General features: G+C 42.9%; 1 protein-coding gene across 6 annotated transcripts in view; it reads right to left on the bottom strand.

Moving 5' to 3' along the window:
• Positions 1-27,271, bottom strand: part of KLHL3 (kelch like family member 3) — a 259,558-nt gene that overhangs the window by 22,989 nt on the left and 209,298 nt on the right. For all 6 annotated transcript variants that reach the window (XM_032336624.1, XM_032336626.1, XM_032336629.1 and 3 more), the window contains 2 exons: positions 15,157-15,273; positions 10,831-10,980 (listed from right to left, as the gene is read on the bottom strand). In XM_032336624.1, coding sequence (XP_032192515.1) covers positions 10,831-10,980; positions 15,157-15,273 — 267 coding nt within the window. The remainder of the gene's footprint in view (positions 1-10,830; positions 10,981-15,156; positions 15,274-27,271) is intronic.

Here is a 27,271-nt window from a genome sequence, read left to right as displayed (position 1 = left end):
GTGCCAGGTAAAAGGAAGACTCAGATATTTGGAATAAGGAAGAAATGAATGGTTAGTAGCATATGCAAAAAGCCAAACAAAAAAATACAGAGTTAAATGGAAGAATATACACAGTCCAGAATGTCACTTTCTGGGGTTAGGATATGTTGGGCACCAGATAACAATTCTACAATTTGAGAGGAAAAAAATACATAAAATGAGAAAAAGACTTTTCCCATCTTTTCATTCAACCACCAGAAGAAAAATTGCTTATTCTTTGTACAAGTTAAGGGGCTTCTTCTGTAAGTAAAATTTTAAAAAATAAAGTTTTAAAAAATAAAATGAAAGGAAATTAAATAAAATAAACAAAGCTTTCAAGGAACCTCACCATGCCCCAGAAACCATCTTATGATAGGAGTATGGAGGTATAGTCATACTGGAGAAAATCCAGTACTCATCTCTGAGAATTTTCAGTCACACAGAAACAAATGCAAACACTTCAATGGTAAGGTAAAACCTGAGTAGAAAGACAAGAGTAATACAGAACAATGTTTCGAAAGTAAACTTGCTTTGGAGCTCATAAAGGCACTGTTGAGACACGGCTTTTAATGTTCAAAACGTGCACAATGATCTGGGAAGAGTAATTATAAGATTTTGTGGGGGGTAGGACCACTGGTTTCTGAGGATGTGGAGGTAGCTCAAGGCAGGGGGAGGAGAAGGTGTATTTTCTGCTTCTTTCACAGGCCTAAGAAATCCAATTTCTATGAAAGGCCTTGCAAGAAGCCATCACACAAGGAACACTATACTCGTTGCATAACTGTGCAGAGTAAAAGAAACAAATTTCCTATCTTGAATACTAAGGGATGGCTGTTTCCATAGATACCTGATCTTAGCAACCAATTAGACAAAAAGGAGTACTCCCTCAAGTCTACATGCATGACATCTTTGAAATTATAAACCTCTAGCTACTTCGGAAGACCATGAGATGTCAGGGCACGAAGACACTTAGACACATTCTCTCCTGCAAGCCCTCATTTTACATTTCCAGAAAAATTCAGGCCCAGGATGTTTCATAGGCATATTTCTTTCTTTCCCCCACACCCTTAAGTCCCAATTTACTAAAAACTTATCATGCCAATAATGGAAATTACTGAATCCAATCATTTTAATGATCGCCACTTTTAACAGGCGTCCCTTAAGGTAACTCTGAGTAAGAACTACCAGGTGTCATACTGGCATCACAATAAAGAACTGGTTCTGGGCTAACGGTTATGTTACACCAAACATAATTTACTCCTGTTCAAGAACTGCAGTGCACTTGGCAGTCTGGCGGCCCACCACAGGGTCCTAACCCCAAGTCTCAAGAGCTACGGTGTTGAAAGCTGCAGAAGCTCTGGTGGATGGAGAACTCCAGTTGACAGATCACAGGTGAGCCAGACTCAACTATGGGTGGCAAAAGCCCCAAGGGAAACACTCTCATTTTGGAAAGTCAAATGGCCATTTATTGTAGGGAGATTTAGTGAGACCATGGAAAGACTACCTGATTCCTTAGGAAGGAAATTTCACTCCCAGACTAACAAGGTGGTTTTAAAATAAATATGTAAGTCTATCTCCCTCCATGGAAGATTTAGACTCCAGCATTGCGCCTAGGGAAGCAAAGGCGTGGGAGTCACAGTACAATGACCTCTCTGTGTGAGAGCCATGAGGTCCGCGGTACCCGAGACCAGTCAGGGACAGATGCAATAGGGGAATAAAGCAAAGCTTTCTGGCTCACCTGTCAGTCATGACCCTCACCTCTGAGTCATTAGACTCTTCACTATGGTGAGAGGAATGACCTGGGCTCTGTAAACTTTTTTTCATCAGGCAAGAGTGGAGGGTGTGTCCAAACTCTCTTCCATGACCGGTGAACTGGGCAGAAGGCAGGCCCAGCCAGTCGGTCCCTCGGGCCAGGGCAGGAAGCGAGAGTCTCTCTTACCCTGGTGCGTGGGGCCGCAGGGCTAACACCAATTCATCCGAAGGAGCATGTCGAGGTCGAGGCAGAAGACTTGTCCCAGCAGGTTCCTGAGCAACAGGTGCTCGAGGCAAGAACTGACAGCCAAAGTGCAGACATAGTGGGAGGTGGAAAACCAGCAATGTGAGAGCCAGACCCAGGGAAGGAAGGAGGAGTGGGAATATGGACTTGGGAGTCAGACACATCTGGGCTCAGCTATCAGCCCAGTCACCACACAGCTGTATGACCGTGGCCAAGACATTTAATCTTGCCAAACCCACTTTCATTACCTGTATTATCAGGATAATAGCATGTTTCTCTCATGGGTGTCAGGAGTCTTCAAGGACACCAAGCACGTAGCACAGAGCTCACACGAAATGTTAGCTTCTATTATTCAGTCGACACCAGCATCATGACTATTGTTTAAAGCAGTTGTTAAAATATAGACTCCCCATAAGTGAAAGACTGTAACGAGCTGAGTGAGTACCACTAATTCCAGGGTGATCATGGGGCTTTTTCAGGACCCCAGGGTGTTTTCCTGGTGTGCTCTGGATCCATCTGAAGGATCACAACGGAAGAGGAGCAGTGCCCACCCAGGGGCCTGCCCAACTAAGAAGTCACCCTACCCAGCCTGCCAGGAGCCTTGTTTCCAATGCCATCTACTGAAAGCAGGACAGCCCAGCTCAGGAGGAAGTCGCCTACCTCTGGCCCAAATCGCTTTTCAGTGTCATTTTTAAAGAGTTGAATAGAGATGTCACTTGAACTGAAATGACAGTGAAAAGTGCCAGGCTCAGTACATCTCCAAAGGTTCATTTGCATCTTGCTGGCACCTCATTTCTCTGCTGCCATCTGTGGAAGAGGGTAACGTAGGAGTGTTTTGAGAGACTGGGAGACAGCCTCTGGTTGTCCATGGCAACCCAGAATCAGGGAAGTGCTGGGTGGTGAATGTGTGGGAGCCCAGATGATGCTATTAGCTGTTCCGGCTTGAATGTGTCAGTATGATCTGTGCATATATGGCTCAGGAAAAAACACTCTCATTAGCCCCTACAGCTATCTCCAGGCAGAGTCTTATTTCTTTCAGGGAGCGGGCTTGGCTGGCGAACAGGTTCGCTGCTGAGAATTGCTGAAGACAGTTCAAATCTCTTGCCACTGCTGTGTTTCTCAAAGTGTGCTCTGTCAGAAAACCCTATCTGGATTGAATTCATGAAAGCCCAAAATACTAGCCTGCCCTTCCAATTCCTGTCGCTGTTCCTTCAACTAGTCCAATTATCTCCCTACTTCTCTTCCTCTACTTATTTGGAGATATACATATTTATATTTATATTTATATATTTTTTAAAGTAAGCTCCACACCCAGCATGGAGCTTGAATTCATGGGACTTGAACTCATGCCCTGAGATCAAGACCTGACCTGAGATCAAAAGACCTGGATTTGCAAACCTGGATCCAAGTCCTCACAGGGACACTTAGTTGTGGAGCCCTGGGCAAGTCAGTCCATCCCACTGAATCTCCAACATGGAGTTTCTTCCAACATTAGAACTTCCAGAGTTGTTACGAGGATAAAATAATGTACGTAAAGTGCTTTGTCTAAAACATAAGGAAATCCTATTTAAATGATCCTAAAATTATCCTTGGGTGATAAGGACAGTAACCCAAGGAAGGAACAGAGTACCAAGTACAACTTACTCTATAAGTGGTCACCCAAGGTGGTGAGCTAGCCCTCCTCTCCTGCAGTCATGTAAACCAGTTTCTGGATGTTCACTCTCAGAGATATCCCTTTGACCTTGGAGATTGCTCAGGCGTCAGCTCCGGCAGAAAGCTTTCTCTAAGCCTTTACCCCTCTCCATGCTCCCTGAGTGTCCTGTCCGTACCTCCACTGTGCCACTTACTTGGTCCACTCTAATTGTCCTCTGTCATCTGTCTCCCTTCCCAAGTCTGGAGCACTGTGGGGAAGGGACCAGTTCTCATGAGGTTCTGTGGCTCTAGCACCAAGCCCAGCGCCTGGCAATCAGTGACTTCTCAATAGAAGTATGGTGAATGAGTGAATTAATAAATTAGTAAGTTAATGCATACATGATGGTTTATTACTTTACTGAGGGTGTGATTTTTTTTTTCATCTAAATTCTTCACCACCTAACTCCCCAGGAAGAACAACCAGATTCATTTGATAGTGGACCTGTGGGCTGAGCCAAATGTCCTAGGGTCAATCTACATTAGTGATCAAAGGAGAATATGAAGTAGGGGATAAATCCTCACTACATCCATGCAAAAACAAGTATAAATACTGAAAGAATTAGAAAACAACTAGGGGTGATCGAAAAGGTCGGTAATAAATCTCTATGAGGTTATTTCTTCTTTAGAATTACATCTCTTGGGGTACCTGGTGGCTCAGTTGGTTAAACATCTAACTCTTGGTTTGGTCTCAGGTCATGATCTCAGGGTCATGGGATCAAGCCCTGAGTTGGGCTCTCTACTCAGCGTGGAGTCTGCTTGAGATTCTTTCCCTCTCCCTCTGCTGCTCCCCCAGTCATTCTCTCTCTCTCTCAAATAAATAAACAAAATATTAAAATAAAAAGAAAAAATAAATAAAAAATTTAAAATATCCTTTTCAGGGCTCCTGGCTAGCTCAGCTGGTAGGGCATGTAACTTTTCATCTCAGGGTTGTAAGTCTGAGCTCCACATTGGGTGTAGAGTTTACTTCAAAATAAAATCTTTTTTAAAAAGTTGTCATGCATGAAGGATATATACATGTGTATATATATATCTCTCTTTCATTTATGAAAACTTTAACTAATGCCCAACCTGTGCCAGACTCCAGGCTATGTACCAAGGAGAGAGATGAGTAACATCTGCCATCATGGAACATATAGTTTAATGAAGGAGGTAACACCTTAGAAGAGAACCCTGAATACCTCCCTGAAGTGTCAGCCCAGGGCATATGGTCACCCTCTGGAACTATTGCCCCTGCTTTTCAGAAAACAATGAAGCCATCACCAACCTGACCTCCCCTCCATTAAATGTCTTTCTCATCAACTGTATTTCTACATAGTAGCACTAAACTATTAGAAACTAGACTTTGAAAGAAAACTTTTATAAGAGCCTCAAAAACTGTGAAATACTTGGGAATAAATCTAACAAAAGACCTGCAAGATCCATATACTGAGAACTAAAAATGTTGCTAAGAGAAATTAAAGACGACAAAAATAAATAGAGCTATACACTGTGATTGTAGATCAGAAGATTAGTACAGAAGATACCCCCAACTTATCCACGGCTTTGCTTTGTACCATTTCAGTTACCCATGAACAACCTTGATCCAGAGCAGATGATCCTCCTTCAGACACATGATCAGAAGGTCAATAGCAGCCTATGTCATTCACCTCACTTCATCTCACCTAATAGGTATTTTATCATCTCTCATCATCACAAGAAAAAGGTTGAGTCAGTACAATAAGATATTTTCAAAGAAATAAACCATGTATATATGTAACTTTTATTACAGTATATTCTTATGATTACTCTATTTTATCCCTAATTATTGCTACTAATCTCTTACTGTGCTCAATAAATAAAGTTTATCTGAAGTATTCATGTATAGGAAGAAAATAATATGTATAGGGTTTAGTACTATCCATGGTTTCAGCCATCCACTGGGTGTCTTGGAATATATCCTCCCAGGACAAGAGGGGACTACTGTATTGTTAATATGTGAATTCCCCCCTAATTGATCCTAAAAATTTAACACAATCCCTATCCAAGCCTTTTTCATAAAAATAGGCAAGTTGATTCTAAAAGATAAATGAACATGCAAAGTACCTAGAATAGGAAAAACAATTCTGAAGAATAAAACTGGAGGACTCATACTACCTGATTTCAAGACTTACTATAGAGCTGGTAATCAAAGCAACATAGTATTGTATAAAGACAGGCAAATAGATAAAAGGAACAGAAGAGTATCCGGATATAGACCAACACATATGCAGTCGATTATTTACAACAAAGATACCAAATCCACTCAATGGAAAAAGGAGAATCTTTCTAGTAAATGCTGTGGAAAAAACTGGACATTCAAATACAAAACCTTGACCCTTACATTACACACCATATTACAAAGAAATCTCAAAATAGATCATAGACCCAAATGTAAAACTTAAAACTTTAAAAAGTGTAGTAGAAAAACCTTGGTGATCTTAGATTATGCCAAGATTTTCTTTAGATAAAACACAAAATATATCCATCATAACAGAAAAAAATTTGACAAAATTTAAAACTTCTGCTCTCCCAAAGATACTTTTAAGAAAACAAAAAGACAAGATACAGGTTGGGAAAAAATATTCGCAAAATACAATTTTGCTAACAGACTTACATCCACAATATACAAAGGACTCTTAGAAATCAGTAAGAATAAAATAACCCAAATTTCTTAAAGGGAAGAAAATTTGAACAGACTTCACCAGAGAAGATACAGAGACAGTAAATAAGCACATGAAAAGATGTCCAACATCATTAGTTATTAGAGAAATGTAAATTAAAACCACACTGAGATACCACAACATCCCTACTACAGTGGCAAAAATATTTTTAAATAGGTAATACAAGTAGTGGTAAGGCTGTGGAACTTTTATCCATTGCTAATGGAAATACATAAAGGTACAGCTGTCTTGAAAAACAGTTCAGCAATTTCTTATAAAGTTAAACATATACTTACCATAAAACCCAGCAATCCTATTCCTAGGTATTTACCCAAGAGAAATTAAAACATAAGTCCACACAGGGATCTGTAAGTGAATGTTCAAACAGCTTTATTTTTAATAGCCAAAAATGGACACCCAAATGTCCATCAACAGGTGAAATGGATAAACAAAATATGGTGCATCCATACCATGGAATATTACTCAGCGATGAAAAGGAATGAACTCTTTATACATGCAACAGCACAGATGAATCGCAACAGCATTATGCTAAAAGAAAGAAGGCAAGCTCAAAAGGCTACATATGGCATTATTTCATTTATATAACAACCTAGCAAAGACAAAGCTGTAAGGACAGAAATCAGATCAGTAGTTGCCAAGACTTAGGGGTAGAAGAAGGGGCTTTACTATAGAGCAGCACAAGAGAATTTTTTGTGCAGTACTTAAAATATTCCTGTATTTTGATTAGGATGGTAATTAAATAATGATATACATTTGCCAAAATTCATCATATTGTATCCCTAAAAAGAGTGAATTTTATTGTGTATAAATAAAACTGAAATTACAAGAAAATAATCTGGGATATTGATAATGGGGAAAACTGTACATGTGTAGGGGCAGAAGGTATATGGGAAATCTCCCGACCTGGCCCTCAATTTTGGTATGAACCTAAAACTGCTCTAAAAAATATAAAGTGTGACTTTGAAAATAAAAAGGGAGTAAATGTATTAGAAATGCATCTCTTCATGAGATGAATGGGATGTTACAGGGTTCAGTTAAAGGAGATTTGATATTAAAAAAATAAAAGGATCTTTTTCATCTGCCACCAAAACCTGAAAACCTGTCCCTGGGAGGCAATCTGGTATAAGAGAAAAAGCACAGACTTTGGAGAGGAACAGATCTTGGCTTAAACCCCAGCTCTGCACTTACTAGCTATGTAACTGGGCAAGTCACTTAACTTGTCTGAGTAAATTTAGTAAAGTAGGGATTTGAAGAGTAATGTCCTAATATTATAATGATTTAATGAGATAATGTACCACCTGATAATACTCAAAGTGATAATTTCCCTCAGCATACCCCACTCCTCAAACCCACATTGGGGATCCCCTCATAATTTAAGTGCCCCAACAATGGTGACAGAGTAGAATTTGAGAAGGAGGTTGGACAACAAAACCCTAAACCATTCAAGGATTAAAGCTGGGGGGACAAGGAGGCAAAGAGCAGTGATGTCTTTTTTTAAAATCCCTTCAACAGATTCATTCACAAGAAGTCTTGGTTCTGGTTGCCTGCAGATGTCTATGTGTCCTAGAACCTAAACACTTTCATTCTGAAAAGAGTGGTTCCTAAGGAGTAGAGATGACAGAGGGACCACTGTGGCATCCTGAAAGAGGGATGGGTGTTTCGCGACCACGGACTCATGACCTGGAAAGGGAGGGGTGGTCTCAGTAGGCTGAGTGGGGACTCAGGCACAAACTTGGCTTTGATTTTTAAAACAGTCTTGTTAGAATTATGTGTGGTAAAAGCTAGATGTGGAATCTAGAAAAGGAAAGGTCACTAGGTATGGTCTCCACACAGAGAAACCGGACCAGCTCTGCACCATTTCCTTAGCTTCAGAACCCACTCCCTGGGAAAAGATGTCAGTAACCTGATAGAAGAGAAGAACCTCCTTTTCCAAAGAACAATGTCACAAAGACCGGCAACAATGCCAGCCGAGAACCTGGCACAGAAGAAGCCTCCTCCACAAAGAATAACACTGAACCTCAGAATCAGTATTCTCAAGATGCCAATATTCAAGCTTGTGGAAATTTAGGTCCTAATAAAGGTGTATTCAGACTAATGGGGGCGGGGGAGGGAGATTAGTCAATAAAATAACTTTGGGGCAAATGGCTCATCATTTGTCATACAAATAAAGCCGGATTCTTGCCCTCACTCCCTACACTAAAATAAATTCTAAGTGCATCAAAGATTTGAATGTAAAACAGAAATCATTAAAGTACTTGTAGAAAACATGGGAGTCTTTTTTTTTTTTTTTAATATCTCAGAGCAGAGAAAACATTTCTAAGCAGACTGTAAAACCTAAGCTCTAAAGAAAAACACCAATTTGACTACTTAAAATTCTTTTTGGGAATTCAAAAAAAATGTTTTAAGTAAGTTTAGAGGCAAAATACAAACTAAGAAAAAAATGCTGGAAATACATACCAAAGGCCTAACCTCTTCAAAATAAAAAGAGCCCTTAAAGACCATTCATAAAAAATATACAGTCCAATAGAAAAACAGGCAAAGGACATCATGAAAATTCCCCCAAAGACAAATACAGGGGCCATAATCTTAGGAAGCCTAGATCAGTCTCACTCACAATGAAAGAAATGTAAACTAAAACAAGATGCCATCTTTTAAGGGATATTTGACATAGAAATGTTTATAAGATAAAAAAATTGAGATTTTTGGAAGGCCCATCCACAGAGAGCAGTTAAATAAATTATGGCACATAAATATAATTAAATATCATGTACCTATTATAATTTAAATCTGATTTCACTCATACTGATAACAATGAAAGTCTGTTGAGTAGGTGATAAACAATGATTTCAATTTATGGAGCAAGATTCCATTTACCTAAAAGGGTACATTTCTATCCACTTATGAACAGGCTCACAGAGATACGTCTGGAAGAAAACTCACTAAGGGAACAGCAGTGATTGCCCCTGGGGGGACCAGTTACAGGCAATTTTTACTATACCTCAAAAATGCAGTACCTTTTTAATAGTCTACAATGAGCATATATTTCTATAATTAAAGTTATTTTCATTTGGAAAATATGGGGTAGTTTCAATGCAATACTTCAGTAAAATAAAACCAAAGTGTCAACATGTAATAAGGCAAATGGACAGCAGGACCCAGGCCCTTGCACTGCGACTTCCCCTTCCGACCCGCACGAGGCAGCGGGAAGCAGACAGGTAGGTATGTATGTAGGCTCAGGTTTACAAAGATGAAGCCAGGTGCAGGATGGTATGGGTTCACAGAACAGGTTTGGAGGGGGTAAAAGACTCAGTTCAAACCTGGGTTCTACTACAGTGGCTGTGTGGACCTGGGGCAAGTCGCTTCACCATCTCTCTGACCTCCAGTCTCCTCTGTGTAGAGCTAGGATCCCTGCCTCCCCCAGGCAGGGCTGTTAGGAGGATTACAAAAGATACACGTGTGAGACCCTCAGCTTACTGCCTGACACAGAAACAGCCCTCAGGAAAGGTCAGCAGCCTGCCTTCTTACCTGGGATATATATATCACCTTCGTTCACAACGCACTCACTAAATTCTCCATGTCCCAGAGTCACAGAGCAGAGTGGAGAGAGGAATAACAGATCTCAGAGAATCCAAACATCTGGTCTTGGACAACATGCTCCTCTAGCACTTTGAAAACCTTTCTGGAAGCGGCCTGAAAGGAGTGCGCAGCCAGCCACAAAGGAGGAGGAGGACAAAGCAAAGGTCTAAACCTTTCCCTGGGGCTGCCTGCTGTGCAGTGGATAAGTCGGCACAACTCACTCCAGTCTGCTCCCTTCCTCCTGGGGTGGCTGGGACCTGTCCTGAGAGGTCAGGACCTTAGGCTCCTAGACAGCCTACTGGAATGCCAAACTGGGAAGGCCTCAGAAACCAGCTAGTGCAGGGACTTTCATGCAGCAGATGAAGAACAGGAGAACCAGAGAGGGAAAAGGCCTTGCAAGGAACGGAAGCAGCCAGTACACATCTGTCGACCCTAAATGTTCAGGACTCAGCAGTGAAAGGAAAAAACCAGACTAGAACTACTCTGATGCAAATAAGGGCCCAGAAAGAGGACTGGTAGGACCATCACTGGGAGCCACACCAGCCACTCCTCTGCTTCCAAAAGAAACAGAACCTAGATCAAGAAAGAGGTGAGAGGAAGAAGCTCTAAGTTATTCTCAAAACTCCCTGGTGACTCTGGAGTTACCTGGAAATTCTTAGGAAAAGGAATACCATGGAAAAGAGAGGTACCAGCAGATTCAAAAGGAACCAGCAGACTCCATCTCTTAAGGTCATAAGTGCAACCAAGAAGCAGGGCAGCCATGGATGAGGAAAGACTTGGAGGGTAGGAGCAGAAGGCCACTTGCCCAGAACACAGTCCTGGCAACTGCACTGTCTGGGCTGGGGGCTTAACCTTGGGAAGGCTGACTGGAGTCCTCGGCTTGGTCCTTGGGTTCTTAATCAAGAGCCTCTGATCCTGAGGGAGCAGATGGTATTTCATGGCCTCAATGAGGAAGTCCTTACAGGTGTTGTTATTCTTTATCAAAGCTTCTTCTTCAACCGTCTGGAGGTAACAACCCACAGGTAAGCCAGGAGCAGAGCCCAGCCTCATTCCCCAATCTGACCCCTCTCCCCTGGGTGAGTCATTCCTGTGTTCCCACACTCTTTTATCCCCCTACCGCCTTATCTCAGACCCCAGTAGGAAGAGCACAGACCTACAACTGAGTGCCTATCTCCTGTATTTCAAGAGCACAGTGGAATAAGTGGTTAAGTTCTGGCATCAAACAGACAGGGATATCACCTCACTGGCTAGGTCTGTCTGGTATGTTAGTTTGTAGGCTTAAATGGAATTATGCAAAACAAAGACAATTAGCTGTCCTGAAGGCTTCATCCCACATTCCTCCTGGCTTAAGTCTTTACAATGTTTAGGGCAAACGGTCAGACATCTGAGAGGAGAGGGAGGGAAAGAGGAAGCGGGCAGGATGCCTCAGCCAACCTTTGGAGGCATGAAGTCAAACAAGGTGAGAGTCAAGAAGAACAGTTCATATCCATTTTCTTACAGTGAAGCCTGAGGGACAAAACTGGCCAACGAGGTGCTCTGTAACAGAGTGGTGATATCAGCGCAGAAAGAATGTCCTGCACAGAAGTCCCATCTACTGACTGCATCATGGACCCTATCTACACTGGACTATGGCTTCTTCACATACCACAGAGCTGTTGGCCTAAGCAGATGCTCAGCAAGTATAAGCCAAAATATCTCATGACCAAGACCAAGGGTGAACCGATGCTGGTGCTCTGACACTCAAACCTCTGTCTTTTGGCCTAGGTCAGATTGTCATGTGGTGTATCTGTAAGGGGTGGTTTGGTCTTTGGAGGTCACCTCACAGTTTCTTTGCTGGAGTATTTAGGAGCTAACAGGAGAGATCAGTTTCATTCAAGAGCTAACAAAGATGGAATGTCTCCTGGTTGGACAGCCCAGTGCTACACTCTGGGAAAAAAAAAAAGATAAACAAGACAAGGGTTCTGACTTTGAGGCACTCAAGTCCAGTCAGAGAAGGAGAGGGGCCTCCCCACCTCAATCACCTCAGCCCTCAAGCTAGTCATGCACAAGGCGTGACTAGCCTCACTGGTAACTAGGAACCGAAATATGGCCAGGCTATTACCTGCCGGGCAGCACTGGAGCTGGCAGGAAAAGAAGGACTGGCATGATTCAGCCTCTGTCAGCACTGGGCACCTCTTTTGCCAGAAGCGATCCTCAGGAACGCTCCATTTTGGGGGAATTTTTCCCCACTCGCCCTACCCCCACTGAGGGACTGACCCAGACTGAGACGAATTATAAGCTTTTAGGGTCAGTTAAAACAAATTTAAAAGGGTGAGAGAGTATCTCTTTTCTTTTTAAGATTTTATTTATTCAAGAGAGAGGGAGAGAGAAAAAGAGAGAGAGCATGAACAAGTGGAAGAGCAGGGAGGGAGGGAGAGGGACGAGCAGACTCCCCACTCAGTGTGGAGCCTAACACAGGGCTCAGTCCCACAACCCTGAGATCATGACCTGAGCAGAAACCAAGAGTCAGAAACTCAACTGACTGAGCCACCCACGTGCCTCCGAGAGAAGATGCCTTCCTAAGCTTGGATAGAAAGCGAAATGCATAAACAGTGGGGTGCCTGGGTGGCTCAGTGGGTTAAGCCTCTGCCTTCAGCTCAGGTCATGATCTCAGGGAACTGGGATTGAGCCCCGCCCTGGGCTCTCTGCTCTGCTTCCCCCTCTCTCTCTGCCTGCTTCTCTGCCTACTTATGATCTCTCTCTCTGTCAAATAAATAAATAAAATCTTAAAAAAAAAAAAAGAAAGAAATGCATAAACAGCTACTTCTCCCAAGAATGCATTCAGCTTGAATGAAAAGATTCTCCAAAAAGTTAATGCTTCACCATACAGAGTTTCAATCTGGGGTGACAAGAAAGTTTTAAGAATGGATATACTGATGGTTGTACAGCATGACAAATACAATTAGTACACTGAATTTACACTTTAAAATGATCAAAATGATGAAGCATATATATATATATGTATATATATGCATATATATATGCATATATATGTATATGCATATATATACATATATATATATCACAATTTTAAAAAGTTTTTAGATGTATCATGTTACACACTTCTACATATCTAAATATTTCAAAATATTTAGTAAAGCCTAATAAGTGTTAGTGGATAAAAACAAACAAACAAACAAACAAAAACACCTTCCCCAGAAATCAGTGTTGGTGCAGGTCTGCCCAGGGCTCTCCCTGTGTCCTCCCCGACCAAGATTGACCACCTGCAGCAGCTTATACTGGTCTGAAGTTTCAAGGTCAAATGAGTGTTAATGAAACATCCTTTTCCAGAGGTGTTCTAAAAGGAGCACTTTGGAAAGGTGGGGGGAGGGTCCCACACAACAGTGCTCATGCCCATTGCTTCTGACCCCCTTCTTCTCCAGATCTAAACCCTACTTTGCCATCTTAACCTAAGAACTATTTTCTAGTATCTTTAAGTTTCAGTGGTGGACAGATGGAGGTCATGACCAAGGGTTTCTAATGTCTCTTCAGTTTTCCCTGGAACTCAGGTCCACAGATAACCCTTCCTGTGGAAGTGATGCTGTGCTGGAGGCCAGATGTCTACCTCTGCCTTTGGTCAGTTTCTCACAAGACAGGAGGTTTGATTCTGACCCTGCGAGCTCAGGCCAGTTCAGTCCCTCTGCTTAGGAAACCTTTCCTACAGGAAGGAGATGCTGCCACCAGGGGGCAGTGGTACCATCCAAAGTGTAAAACACAGGGTCCACAGAAGGACTGGGGCTAGTGTATGCCTCAGCACCTGTAATAGGACAGAGGTTCAGAGATTCAGAGGACATCTCACTGACTCATTAGACCAAGATTAATAATTAATAATGTGATCCAAGGGTCAACAGCGTCCCAAGATGATGATTTTACAAGCATTTGTGAGGATAGCCTACTCTCCCGCTACTCCCAGTAGCATCTGGGGTCATCACGTTGATAGACATATCAGCTAGCATTCACTCACAGTGTTGCAGTCTTTATGTGGATTATCTCATTCTATCCCCAAACAATCCTATAAGGGCAGGTGCTATTTTTACCAGATGAGAAGACTGAGATTGAGAAAGGTTGAGCGCTTGCCCAGTGTTAGATGCCTGGGAAGTGACAGAGGTAGGCCACTGGGTTGCTAAATTAGATCTCTCTTATCCTTGCTTCACACCTTCCATTCCCTCCAGAAACTTCCTGGAAACAGAAGAGGGTTGGCCTACTGCCTTGGTGTTTTGTTTTGTTCATATATTTAAGTTTCACCCTCTGCCCACTTGCAAGATTATCTAAAGCCAATAGACCAAAAGAACAGAGAGTATTAAAGGTGACAGCCCTCCTGGTGAAAGGCAGGGGCTTCTGGGTCAACAGATGTGGATTTGAATCCACAAATAATTCTGCCAAATAATTCTCGGCCTCCATAAACCTCAAGACCCAGACCTATAAAAAAAGGGTTATTTAAGTTTGCGTCAGAGGGTTATTACAAGGATTAAATATGTGACACTGCAGGGCCCCCTCCATAATTCTTCATTTTTCTTTCCTCCTCAGAGGAAGTAGAAGCAATATGTATCCCATGCACCTGTGAGGAGCTGGTTTTTGCAGTTCCGAACTGGGCTCCAAGATGCCTACCATGAAGGTAAAGAGAACACAGCAACATGGAAATGACCCTTCTTGCTTAGGTCCACTACAGTAAAAGTGGCTGACTTCCAGAGAATATTTCTTATGCCCAGCTCCATGCTAAACACCTGACTTGCATATTTATAACTCCTCTGGTCCTCACAACAGTCCTGCAGAGTTCTCGTATAATATCCCTTCTATCAAAGAAGAAACTAAGGCTTGAAGAGTTAAATAAAAACTCAAAGCTAACAAATAGTGGAGCAAGAACTAAACCCTAAGTGTCTTATTCTCAAACCTACACTCTTAAACCTCACTCTACCATCTGATAGAACATTGCATGTCAACTATACTTCAGTAATAAAAATTTAAAAAAAAAAAACCCTTAGACTGCCATGATTCCCCTTAGGCCAGTGGGTTGGTGCTCTCAACCTGTACAAAAGACCCATAAAACTCCTCAACTGCCCCATACAACCAGGCTGCCCACTGCTATTCCAAGAAGCCTAGAGAAGCAGGAAAGCTCTTGGTTCTTCACACAGCACTCACCTGGACCAGGTAATCCCTTGGTAAGAGGGGAAGACGAACATGTTCCATCAGTTTTGCCATGTGCTCTAAACGGGTTTCTTTCTCATAATTGATCCATGAAATCACAGCTTCAAATACCTACAAAGAAAACCAACACAGGTAACTGTAACAGAGAGAAGAACTTCCAAACAATTTCCTCATTCCGGGGGGTGGGGGAGTCCAATGTCCAAATCATCCACAAAGGTGGTTAACCTAAGGTTCAATGTTTACAATAAACAAAAAATGGAAAGAATTTGTCTTTTACCTGACGTCCGAGTGATATCACACACACACACACACACACACACACACACACACACGTTATAATAAAACTGTGCCCCCAAACACAGAATCACCAAGGTTCGCAGCAAAATAAATGTCAGGTCTCATGGTTATTTAAAGATAGAAATACAAAGCAGGGACTCTGAACCAAATTTTATGAAGATTAAGCAGAAGACCAGAAGCCTTGGGAGCAAGCCTACCACGCCCCTCACCCCCCACATCCCTCACCCCCCAACATCCCTCTCCTCATTCGTGTCCCAAGTACAGCTAATGCAGAATCAAGAGAGTAAGAATATCATCTGCCCAAAAGCTGGCTGTGAAATGGTGAGTATGTCAGCAAATGACAGAGAATTTCTCTGTCAAAAACTTCACCTTGGCTTAACCTCTCCCTTGAGAGATTTCATTTCTCTACAAATGAAAATTGGGCTTGGAACCAAAAAGTAGGCTCTCGGGTTTGGATCTCCACTATGCTTAAGAAGAAGCCCACTGTCTGCCACCATATACACACAGACGGATAAAATTCAATGTTGATAAGGCTGCAGGGAAGCCGGCACTATTTCTGGAAACTTAATTAACACAGCTTTTCAAGAGAGGAGGGAAGAATTTGGCAATATCAATCAAATATGTCAATGTGCACATTCTTTGACCTAGAAATACCACTTCTAGGATCTAGCCTACAAAAATACTCAAAAAGGTGGTGCTCACAAAAGAATTTGCATGCCAGGATGTTTGCTGCAGCATTTTTGTAAAAAATAGAAAGGGAAACTACCTAATACTGACTATGGGAGAAATTATTTAACTACTGTGCATACTATGGGATATTTTCAGCGGGTGGAAAGACTAAACAAAACAACTTCTTGTGCCAGAAACCAAGAAAGTACCCAAAGATTAAGATGGACCCAGAGCCAACAGGTAGGGCTTTCGTTGCCAATATCTGGGACAAAACATCAAAGAGAATAATGACAAAATCAGGTTAGTGCTTCTTGGTGAAGTGGGTTGGGAGAATGGGGAAGCAACAAAGGAAACTTTTTGGGGGAATAGATATGATCTAGATCTTGACAAGGTGGAAGTTACACGTACACATGCATTTGTGAAACTGATTAGTCTGTACACATATTATCTGTACGTTTCACGGTGCCCAACTCATAACTCAGTGTAAAACATTCTCAGAGGGGCGTCTGGCTGGCTTAGTTGGTAGAGCGTGTGACTCTTGATCGCAGGATTGTGAGTTCCAGCCCCACACTGAACATGGAACCTACTTAAAAAATTAAATAAAATGAAACATTCTCAGAATGAAAGAAAAACACAGTAATGGATCATAACACGATGAACAAAAAAGAATCCATGAATCCAGAGGATACATTTAAAAATGTGCAAAGGGCTCTTCTTCACAGACAAATACCAGCCAATATTGTATTGATGCAACCATCAATACAATAACTCATTCAGAAAAATTCATCAGGGGATGCTCAAATCACTGCATGAAAATTGGCCGGGGAACAGGATAGTTTTCAAAGTATCATGTCGTGGATAACTTACTAACTACATGGTGGCAGGGGCAGGGACAGCTACTAATGTGGAAATCTGACAGATACCACCTTGAGCAAGTGACCTAAGTTAGCACCACCAATAACAGGACAAACTAATCTTCCCGATCTTGACTTAATGGAAAAGGACACAGCATCCCCTAAAGTACTTTCTTCCTAAAATGTTTAACCCTGATCTTATACTAAGGAAATAATCAGATAACTCCATCTTTGGAACAATCTGCAATTCTGCAAGATTGCTGGCCTGAATTCTTCAAACCATTAATATTATAAGAGACCAAAAAAAAAAAAAAAAAGAGCAGAGAGATAGTTCTAGATTAAGGGGATTTAGAGACATGGGAACTAAATGCAATGTATGATCCTTCACTGGACCATGGGTTTAAAAGAAACAGCCATAAAGGACTGTTTTGAGACTATAAGGAATTTTGAATGCTGACTATGTATTAGCTAATATCATTTGTATTAGCATTAAGTTTCTTTGGTATGAGAATGGTTTTATGGCTTAAAAAAATAATTTCCTTGTTCTTAGGAGGTACATACTCAAATACTAGGGATGAAGTGTTATCACATCTCCAATTTACTGTCAAATGGTTCAGCAAAATAAAACTTCAAATACGTGGAGAGAGAAATAAGGCAAATGAAGCACATGTTAACTGGTGAATCTAGGTTAAGAGTATATGAATGTGCATGCTTTCAAACTTTAATGTAGGCTTGAAATTTTTCAAAATGAAAACCAGAGAGAAGATGAAAAGAAATTCTAAGAAAAGGAAAACATGACAACAAAATTTACAATGTGGTGTAAAGTCGAAATGAAAGCTAACTCCCAGGGGTTGGGAAAAAAATCTCTACAATTTTTCTAACCTTAAAAATAGTTTTGTGTGTATTGATATGTTAATGATGCTTTGGCCCTATTTCCTAAACATAAACTTAAGTCAGGCTGGGTGTACTCAAAATAGGAAAAGAATCAACCAGAAAGGGAAGAGAAAAGAATGGAATGGAACAGAAAGAAAGGAGCACTATTCCTGGACCGTTCGCTCTCAGTTCTGTAAAAAATAACCTCTATATGCACAGACATAAACATTCACATGCCATGGAAATCCTCGCTGTCCGGTTTTGTTTTGTGGGTTTTTTTTAATTATTCGCCCCCCTAGAGCTTTATCCCTCACCCTCACAGCAGCAGTTTGTGAATCATTACTGTTGCTTCTACCAGCCTTGCAGATCTGTGAGAACACGGACCTGGTCTTATTTAATGGCAAAGAATACATACGCAAAGATTCTTTTAATGAATGAATGGACACATGAGTTCAGAATAAGCACATAGGGAGGCAGTGGAAGCTGTCTGGGCTAGGGTAAAGGGGACTGGAATCAAAGCAGGAACCAAAGGAAGAGGGAGAAGTCAGACCATGCTGGATTAGGTGGTGGGCAACCACAGTCCGGTTCTGCCTCGCAATCCAACTTTCTTCTGCTCGAATTTACTGGACTAGGAGCTCCTGCAAGCCACCTAGCACAATGCTGGACACAGAGCAGGCGGCCAGGTGACAAATCTCTGCTGAAGAATGAACTGCAAGTCCTCGAGGAGGTGAGATTTCCTGCTGATGCCCTTCCCCATCAACCAGCTTCATCTTCATCTTTGTTATAAAAGCTAAAAAGCAAGCTGAGTCTAATAAAGTCGATATTTAACCTTATCTTTATTTTTGGCCTGACTTGCCTAGCTGGTTCCGCTCAGTTGCACCGTCTACCTACTCAGCTGTGAAAGCCACAGTTCTCGCCAACCACGGTGACCTTCTCAGCAGCTAGAGAAGGCCACGTGTTTTCTTGAGGTTCCTTACTTAGAAAATAAACGAGTCAATAAACTTTCAACTAGCTCTAGCCTTTAGTGTGCCTAAAATGGTTCCCAAGAGTGCCTCCCGTGAAGGGACCGGCCAACGCGATGGGGGCAGCGTGTAACAGCAGCAGGAGACAGTGTTTACCGCACGCCCAGCCCAGCACCATGCTCTTCGCTCTTTGGGGACACTGGCAGCCTGGACTCCGGGGAGAGCCCAGGGAACAAATCCTCTGAACCCACATTAAATGACTCTCCCAAGCCCAGAGCCACAAATTAGCAGGGATGGGGTCCCCCCCAGACCCAACACCAGCCCTCACACTCTTACCCATGGCTCTCGGCTGCCTGTCAGGGCCTATGGCAGTGGCTGGCCAACTACAGCCCACAGGCCACATTCAGCTGCCACTTGTTTTCATAAATAAAATTTTACTGGAACACAGCCACACTCACTCATTTACATATTGTCTGGGGCTGCTTTCATGTTCTAACAGTGGCACTGATTCGAGACTCTCTGGCCTGCAAAGCCTAAAATGTTTACTCTCTGGTGCTTTAGAGGAAAAGGGTATCAACTCTGGGTCTATGAAATCCAAGCAGAAACCCTGTGGCTCTGATCACAGGGCAGGGTGATATCTACTCAGATGAAAACACCTTTTGTGGATCCCATGAGGAAATCAGCTTCCACGAGGTACATTGAGGGTTTTACTTTTCAACAAAGAAAGAGCATCATTTCCTCACTGCTTTATATTCCAAAACCAATCTCTTGAGTACTACAAGGTTGCTAGGTGCGTAAAGGGTGGAGAAAACTGAACTTTACAGCTCCTGGCTCCCCACGCTTCTGCTTCTGATGTAAGCAGAAGCCTGGGCCAGGACCCCCTGATGAAGCTGACCCCCTCCACCCTCCCCACCTCTAGTGAGTTAGGTAGCCACTCCCCATTGTACCTGCACCCAGGGAGGGGAGTGCAGAGCACGGGGCACTTACATCTGCTTTCAAAACTGTTCAGAAAATCAAGAAGCAGGGTCATATGTTAAAAATAGGCAGGGTGATGTCTTGGCAAGGGAAAAGGTCCAGTTGAGGGTGATTCACGGCAAAGCATAGGATGGAGGAAAAGAAGCCAGTTTTGACAAGATCAGGGGAAAAACTAGGTTCCTGCACATGGACTTAATTTGTTACTCAAGATCTGAGAAAGGCTAATTTTACCAAGAGACGCAATGCTATGCATTTTACATGCATGATCTCCTTTAATCCACACAAAATTCTGTGACGTAGATATCAGTGTTCACATTTTACAGATGAGGAAACAGCCCCAAAAGGTTAGTGTCCAAGGTCATGCTATCAAGAAGTAGTGCATCTGAGATATGAACTCACCCCTAACTCTGAAAACCCAAGTTCTAACATTATGCAATATTGTATCTCAGAGGCACAATTAGTTAGAAAAACTGCACAGACCACTGAATTGGGGAACTATTTTCCTAAACCCGTAATCATAAGTATACCCACCATGTGGTCTTAGGATACTCCCCCACCCAGATACTCTTTTGTTTCCCAGGGATTGAGCCAATAGCTTTTGCTTAATTCACGGACATGATTTTCAATCAAGAAGACAGCACTACTAGGGCACCTGGGTTGCGCATCACTTAAGCATCTGCCTTTCCGTTCAGGTCAAGATCCCAGGGTCCTGGGATCAAGTCCTGAATCAGGATCTCTGCTTAGCGGGAAGTCTGCTTCTCTCTCTCTCGCTCGCTACTCCTCCCCCCTGCCCATGCTCTCTCTCACTCACACTCTCTCTCTTTCTCAAATAAATAAATAAAATTTTTTAAAATTAAAAAAAAAAAGACAGCACTACTAGACACAAGAATGAGTCTGTCAGATTTGTGTTGTTTCTTCAACTGAAGTTTAACAGGACTTCAATGCACCAGACCCCCACCTTGCTGTCCCACACCACACGGCCATTGGGAGCAGCGGTATGCTGGAGCTGGAGCTCATCGTGCCATGTTTCTTCCCATCTTGGTGTCTAGTGACATTACACTGGTAGTTTGAAATCAGCTGTCGTGGAAATATTTACACCATGGAAATAAGCAAATGAACCAGCAAACAAATCAGGGCTTTCAGAATTTTTTTGCAGAGCCTGTTGTTAAACATATACCAGCATTAACACTGGTTAGACTTCCTGGGTTGAAGGCTCCCTAGACTCTAGAAAACCAACTCAGTTGCACTCATCTTTCTGACAGTCCCATCATCATAAGGTTTTATAGGGCACTTAGCAGTTCCTTCTTGTAGTTACTTCATCTCAGACCCACAAGGGCCCTGGGAACATCAAGAGTCACTCATGTAAGAGAAAAGCGAGGTTGACAGTGGGGAAGTGGTCTGCCCAAACATTACCCAGCTAATTGGGAATGAAGAAGCAATGAGAAGCCCTAGCTTTCAATCCACACTTTGTCCATAGCACATTTCATAGTTTGTAGCTATATATTTATTTCTGTACATTTTTTATAAACTCTATCTCCCTCCATGGAGCACTGGGTGTGGTGCATAAACAATGAATACTGGAACACTGAAAAAATTAAAAATGATAATAATAAAAAACTAATTACATTAAAAAAAATCTATCTCCCTCATGTGATTTTAAGTTCCACAAAGGCAGGGGTTTTATGTTGATCTGTTTACCAATGTCTCTCATGTGAATAACACACTATCTGCCACATAGATAGCACTCAATAAATATTTACTGAGAGAATGAATAAGTTAGTCAAAGTGGAAATGATTGGATGTATGGTTCTCTTCCTAGGACAGCATATTGACAAATATGTGACTTCATATAAACAATAAAAATGATGACGAATAAAAGAGGGATATTGCCTTGCCTGGAAATTGTTCAGCTTTCCACTACTGCCTTTGCCAAGATAAAGACATGCAGTCTGATTCTGCAAAGGAGAAGGACTAGAGCACAGTGGTTTGCGAGGAATGCCTACAAGCTGGAAGACAATTTCACGTGGTGCCAATCCTACAAAGGAATGGAGCATGACACAGGGATGGAGAATGCTTTGCAGTCAATATGGTGGGCGGAGCAGAGTTGGAAGGAATCGTCCCCTGGAGCTCCAAACACATGAAAGTGTGTCAGACATGAGACCTTCTCACACACATTGCAGTTTGACTGCACACTGTGAGATACACACTGACCTAGAGAAGAAAGTCCTCACCCCCTAACCTATTCTATTTCCAGCCCCATCTCCCACGACCCCCACCGAAGACCCTGGACTCTCATCACATCAGTTACCATTCCCCCAAGTAGAATAAGGTATTCCAAACATCCATGTCTGGATTCCTACATCCCTTTCAACCTGAATGGTTTCCCAAAATCCTACTCTTAGTCTCCACATTTTAGCTCAAATATTCCCTTTCTTTGGAGGTCTTCCCCATCTAACAATTTGGAATAAAACACTCCAGGGCACTTTCCTTGACCTTTGACCATAAGCAACTACTTCTCTCAGCCACATAAGGTACATGTTTCGTATCCAGATTGCAAGTTCTAAGAGTGCTAAGTGTCACTCACCCCCATCTCCCTGTCAGAGTGGGCATGTGTTCATAGCAAGCCGAGGCCCAGTAGGCAGACATGTCAGCTTCAAATCATAAAGCTACTTATTGTCAACAGGCCTTAGTTTCCTCCTCTGCAGAATGGGGACAATAATCTCTGACTTGGGAGTCTGTGTGAGAAGTAGAAATGATGCGCTGGGCCAAAGAAGTCACACGGACGGTATACACACATCAGCATTCCATTTACATAAAGTTCAAAAAACAGCAAAACTGATCCATGAGAAGTCAGAATGGTAATTATGCTTCTCGGGGTGGTTGGCAGTGACAGAAAGGGACTTCCGGGGTTCTGTTACCAGATCTGTGAGCTAGTTCGGTGGCTATTTCACTTTGTTCATGTCCCTGTGCACTGACCTCAATACAAATGTCACTTTGGGGGAAAAAAAAAGTGCTGTGTGAAATGCAGGTGGGGAATGGTAGACCATCAAGGCTGATTTTTGGTCCTAGTGCTGTGGTGTTCTGCTCATAGGTGCCTATACTAAATCGTACTTTCCAAAGGCGAATGGTAAGAGGAGTAATGCTGTGCCCAGGGACCAGGCCAGATGGCTGTTGGCAAGCTGAGAAGCTGGCAACTCTAACTACTGACCTCACAGGAAGATGGGGCTTCCAACAGCTCAAGCGAGGCAGCAGGGTGCACTGTTCAATCACTGGGTAATACCTGAACCACAAGCACTCAAGTCTAGCCTAGTGGTCAAGGAGCTCCAGGCGGCACTCTCCACCCACCGCGGCCTGGAGAGGCCAGCGGGTCAGACGGGAGAGCGTGCAACACCAATGATCCTGGGAGACAAGGTCCCGATCCATTTCAGAAGACACTAGAATCTGGCTTCTGATTACAGGTGTAGGAGACAACAGCACATTAAATAGGTGATCTCACAGAGAGAAACTAAGTGTAGTTCTCAATATAATACATACCTGACTCTGATTTTTTAAAGGACCTAAACTATGTCTTTCTGACCTGTATCTAAGCTATGGGCCATTTCCCCGTTAGCACTCACTCTGAAGACTTCAAGAGTGTCTCATAAGAAGGCAGAAAATTCCTGAAAAGTAGAGACATATATACTGGCTAATAAAGCAAAGATTCAGAACCTGCAATTCAGTGGCAAACCTGCACTAAAACTGGAGAGTCATCACTCTTCTCCTTAGAATGGGTCTGCCCTGGAGGGCTGCTTACGTTGCCTGCACCTGGGCCCCAGAAGCTGTCCACGGTGAGGGACGAACTCTGGGTCTCAAAGGCAAATACAATAAACAGACTACCTGCCTACAGGCTGAGCTGTGAGCCCAGACACCGCCCTGTGGAAGGAACAGGTGACTGTGAAAGGCATATTCCATTGTGCTTTTGCTCTGTACTGGGGGAGGGGAGGGCAGCAGCAGGGAGGGGTCCCACCCAAAGAAATCATGATTTTGTAACTCCTACCAGGTCCTTTTGTCTTCCCTCAAATAACAGGAATTTTAAAACCAAAACTACATGAGGAAAAACAGGAGAAAAAATGGCAGGGATCCATGCCTCCTCTGACCTCTAGTTCCCACATTTGTCCTTATTCTCTGGAAAAATGTGAAAATTATTCCCATAACCTTAGCTGGCTCTGGGCGGTGTCCAGCCCCAGCCTGCCCCTCACTACCTCAGGGCAGTTCTGCTTAACAGCTCCACAGAAGCGGCCAGGGTCTCTATATCGGGCACTGCTGTGACTCAAAGATGGCCTGAAGCACCCTCAAGCCCTCAAGGAGCTTGAGGCTACTGGAGGACAGAGGCATGGGTAACAGCAGTGATGCTGGAGGAAGAACAGTATGTGAGCCCTGGGAGAAGCCCAGACAGGGCCAAGGGAGCTGGGAATGTTGGGGAGCAAGAGCTACTCCCACTGTCCATGCTAGGCACCAAGCCCCGGGTTGCACAACGACCTAGACTAACACGGGCTATGGGTAGAGCTTCCCCTTGAGAAATGCCCCCAGTCAACAGTGAGCAGGAAGAGGAGGAGGAGAAGGAGGGTAGTGGTAGTAATAATAGCAGCAGTAATCATGAAGCAAAAAGTAGTGAACACTTTCTTTGGGCTAAGAACTTTTCCCATGTAATCTGATTTCATCCTCAGAACAATTCTGTAAGATGGGTACTCTACTATCATCGCCCTCCTTTTACAGATGAGAAGACTGAAGATATAGAGAAATTCTCTTACTCGTTCATTCAACAAATGGTGTTTGTTTTGTGTCTGCCGTGACCCTGATACCAGTAACACCCTGGCAGTGACCATGAGATGGAGAAATCCTTGACTATATAAGGTGCATCCATTCTGGTGGGAGACAAACAACTTGCTCAAAGTCACTCCCCCTGTTAGAACAGTGGAGGCAGGATTGGAACTCAGCCACTTCAACCACAGAAACTCTACTTTTTCAAACTCCCGACCAGCAAACTGCCTGGGGCCTAGCCACAGCCACTTAGAATCCTCATTACTAAAATGCCACATTTCCTCTATTCAAAGATGCATAGTTTTTTCACATTTTAATATCTGAAATCTGGCTGCAGAAAGAAATCTGTGGGCTGTAGGCAAAGAAGTAAATCATAATATAGCTGACTGACTGTTCAAATATGGATTTAGCTCAATACAGGTTATTTGATTACCAGTGCAGTTGTTTTCTGCAACTGTTTTTGAAGCATTTTCTTACTTTGTTTTTGTTTTGTTTTGTTTTTAGGGTAGGCTCCACTCTCAGCATGGAGCCTGAGGTGGGATTTGAATGGGGTCTGAGATCGAGACCCAAGCGGAGATCAGGAGTTGGACACCTACTGACTGAACCACGCAGGCATGCCCCAGCAAATGCTAACATCAAATGCAGCTGAATTTTAGCTTGAATTAAGATCCCTTACATTTCTTCAAATGCCATTGGGTTCACTACAATGCAATAGTGAAAGAAAAGGCTATTGTATATGCAAGAGATTACCTATTATGAAATGTAATTAAAGGAAGTAGAAATCATGAAATCTCCTGGAACACCTCAAAGAATTTTCAAAGCCTTAAGAGCTAGCATTCAAACAACAAACATCCAATTGTCAAAAGCTTCCAGCTATTTAACTTCTAGCAATATGTAATCAATTAAGGGGAAATAAAACTAGAAATAGAAAACATGGGCCAAACCCCACTGTTCTTTGATAAGCCTCCAAATTATACTGTCAACCTTAGAGGTGCCTGGCTGACTCCGTCGGTAGAGCATGTGTCTCTTGATCTCAGGGTTGTGAGTTCAAGTGTGGGTACAGAGATCACTGAAAAATAAAACTCTTAAAATAAAAAAAAAAAAAAAAAGAACTGGGGCACCTGGGTGGCTCAGTGGGTTAAGCCGCTGCCTTCTGCTCAGGTCATGATCTCAGGGTCCTGGGATCGAGTCCCGCGTCAGGCTCTCTGCTCAGCAGGGAGCCTGCTTACCCCTCTCTCTCTGCCTGCCTCTCTGCCTACTTGTGATCTCTCTCTGTCAAATAAATAAATAAAATCTTTAAAAAAATAAAAAATAAATAAAAAATAAAAAAAGAACTATACTGCCAACCTTAAAGGTACCAAAGGGATCAAGATCATCAGTAATCTACTTTATGAAAAGTACCACATAACTCTGAAGTTACAAATAACTTCTGAGAACCAAATATACAACTTCATTGATGTGGAAAATACCTCTACTCTTGGGGCACCTGGGTGGCTCAGTCGGTTAAACGTCTGCCTTCAGCTCAGGTCAGGATCCCGGGATCCTGGGATCAAGCCCCGCACTGGGCTCTCTGCTCAGTGGGGTGCCTGCTTCTCCCTCTGCCTTCCCCCCCTACACCCCACTCGTACTCTCTCTCTCAAATAAATAAATAAAATCTTAAACAAACATATCTCTACTCTAAACTCTAATTACACAGAACAAGCAACTCCTATGTAAGCATATGGACGAAAGAGAGCACTACAGACTATGTTCTAAGCATGTAGATTCAATGCCATGCTTCTTGGTTTCTGGAAAGATGCAGTTAACTCCATGGCTTCTTTTACCATTATCAATGGCAACACTGATACAACTGTCAATGGTGCCTCCAAACAGAGGACTATGGTAATTACAATGATAGCTGCCATTTATTAGCACCTGCTGAATACCATATCTGATTTTTTATACCCAGTATCTGTGATCCTCCTAACTCCATAAGGGAGGTACTCTTAGTAATCCCACTTTATGTTTAAGAGAATCGAGGTTCAAAGAGACCACTGACTTCTGAAAATCAAGGAGCCAGTGGGCATCAAGTGGAGCATGGAAACAGGTCTTCCTGAGTCCAAAGCCCAAATGGTTTCCAGGCCACTAAAATCCCTGTCCCTCTTAACAATCTGTCTCCTCCACCACCCAAACACAGCAAACCCAGATAAGCCCTCACCTGAGGAAAGCTTACTGTGATCTCACAGCAGGATGGGCGTGCAGGACTTAAAGGTAGCAAGCCCCCCGCCCCAAACCCAAATACCTCCAAGGTGATCCAAATCCTGTTGCTTATATGGTTGTTGACATTTTCTCAGACTACACCTGAAGGACACACTCAAGCAGGCCCCAAACTGGCCAAGTGCACCGACTACCACATGGTCGATCAGCTAACTAGTTCATTCCTTCAAGCTGTGCCCATTTAGTAGCACGATCCAGAGAAGACATTAAACAGGCTTGGCAAGAAGTGAGGAAGTCTTTGCTGCTGGGGCTGGGGCAGGAAGACGCCGTGGCTTGGCTAGAGGCATCCTTTATCCTGCAGGCAGTATCTCACATCAGTTAATAGAAGTAGAAGCCTCACTGAGCCTAAGGGATAGTCCAGCTGGGTGTGCTAGCCACCTTCTGGAAATCTCTCTGAAGTCCTGGGGCAGCCCAGGATTCCAA

The sequence above is a fragment of the Mustela erminea genome, chromosome 3, assembly GCF_009829155.1.
Source record: "Mustela erminea isolate mMusErm1 chromosome 3, mMusErm1.Pri, whole genome shotgun sequence".
NCBI classification, from domain to species: Eukaryota; Metazoa; Chordata; class Mammalia; order Carnivora; family Mustelidae; genus Mustela; species Mustela erminea.
The sequence above is the reverse complement of the archived record's forward strand: the minus strand, read 5'-3'. Positions and strand labels throughout refer to the sequence as shown.